At 65.2% G+C, this 230-nt stretch overlaps 1 protein-coding gene across 1 annotated transcript in view; it reads right to left on the bottom strand.

The window, feature by feature from the left end:
* The window catches only part of LOC104461916 (hepatocyte nuclear factor 6-like), a gene marked incomplete at both ends in the record, with an annotated part of 483 nt that extends 256 nt beyond the window's left edge, over positions 1-227 (bottom strand). Inside the window, one exon of the mRNA XM_010073661.1 lies at positions 1-227. This exon is cut by the window's left edge and continues 256 nt beyond it. Coding sequence (XP_010071963.1) covers positions 1-227 — 227 coding nt within the window.
* Positions 228-230: the final 3 nt, after the last annotated feature.

The raw sequence follows: 230 nt of genomic DNA, 5'->3' as shown, positions 1-230 counted from the left end.
AGGTTGAACCTGCCACTCACGTTGCCCGGTATCCGCTGGTGGGGATGGTGGTGGTGGTGATGGTGGTGGTGGTGGTGAGGGAACTTGTCCGAGACCGTCGAGATGGGAGGTAGAGGCTGCAGAGGGGTTAACGTGGTGTAGGTGCTGCTCATGCTCATGCCGGGGGGTGTCTCGCAGGCCATGGTCATGGTGGGGTGCAGGGGGCCGGTCAGCGCGTGCTCGGGCGGCCG

This window comes from Pterocles gutturalis, unplaced genomic scaffold (genome assembly GCF_000699245.1).
Source record: "Pterocles gutturalis isolate BGI_N339 unplaced genomic scaffold, ASM69924v1 scaffold31107, whole genome shotgun sequence".
Lineage (NCBI taxonomy): Eukaryota > Metazoa > Chordata > Aves > Pterocliformes > Pteroclidae > Pterocles > Pterocles gutturalis.
This window is presented reverse-complemented; position numbering and strand designations above follow the sequence as displayed.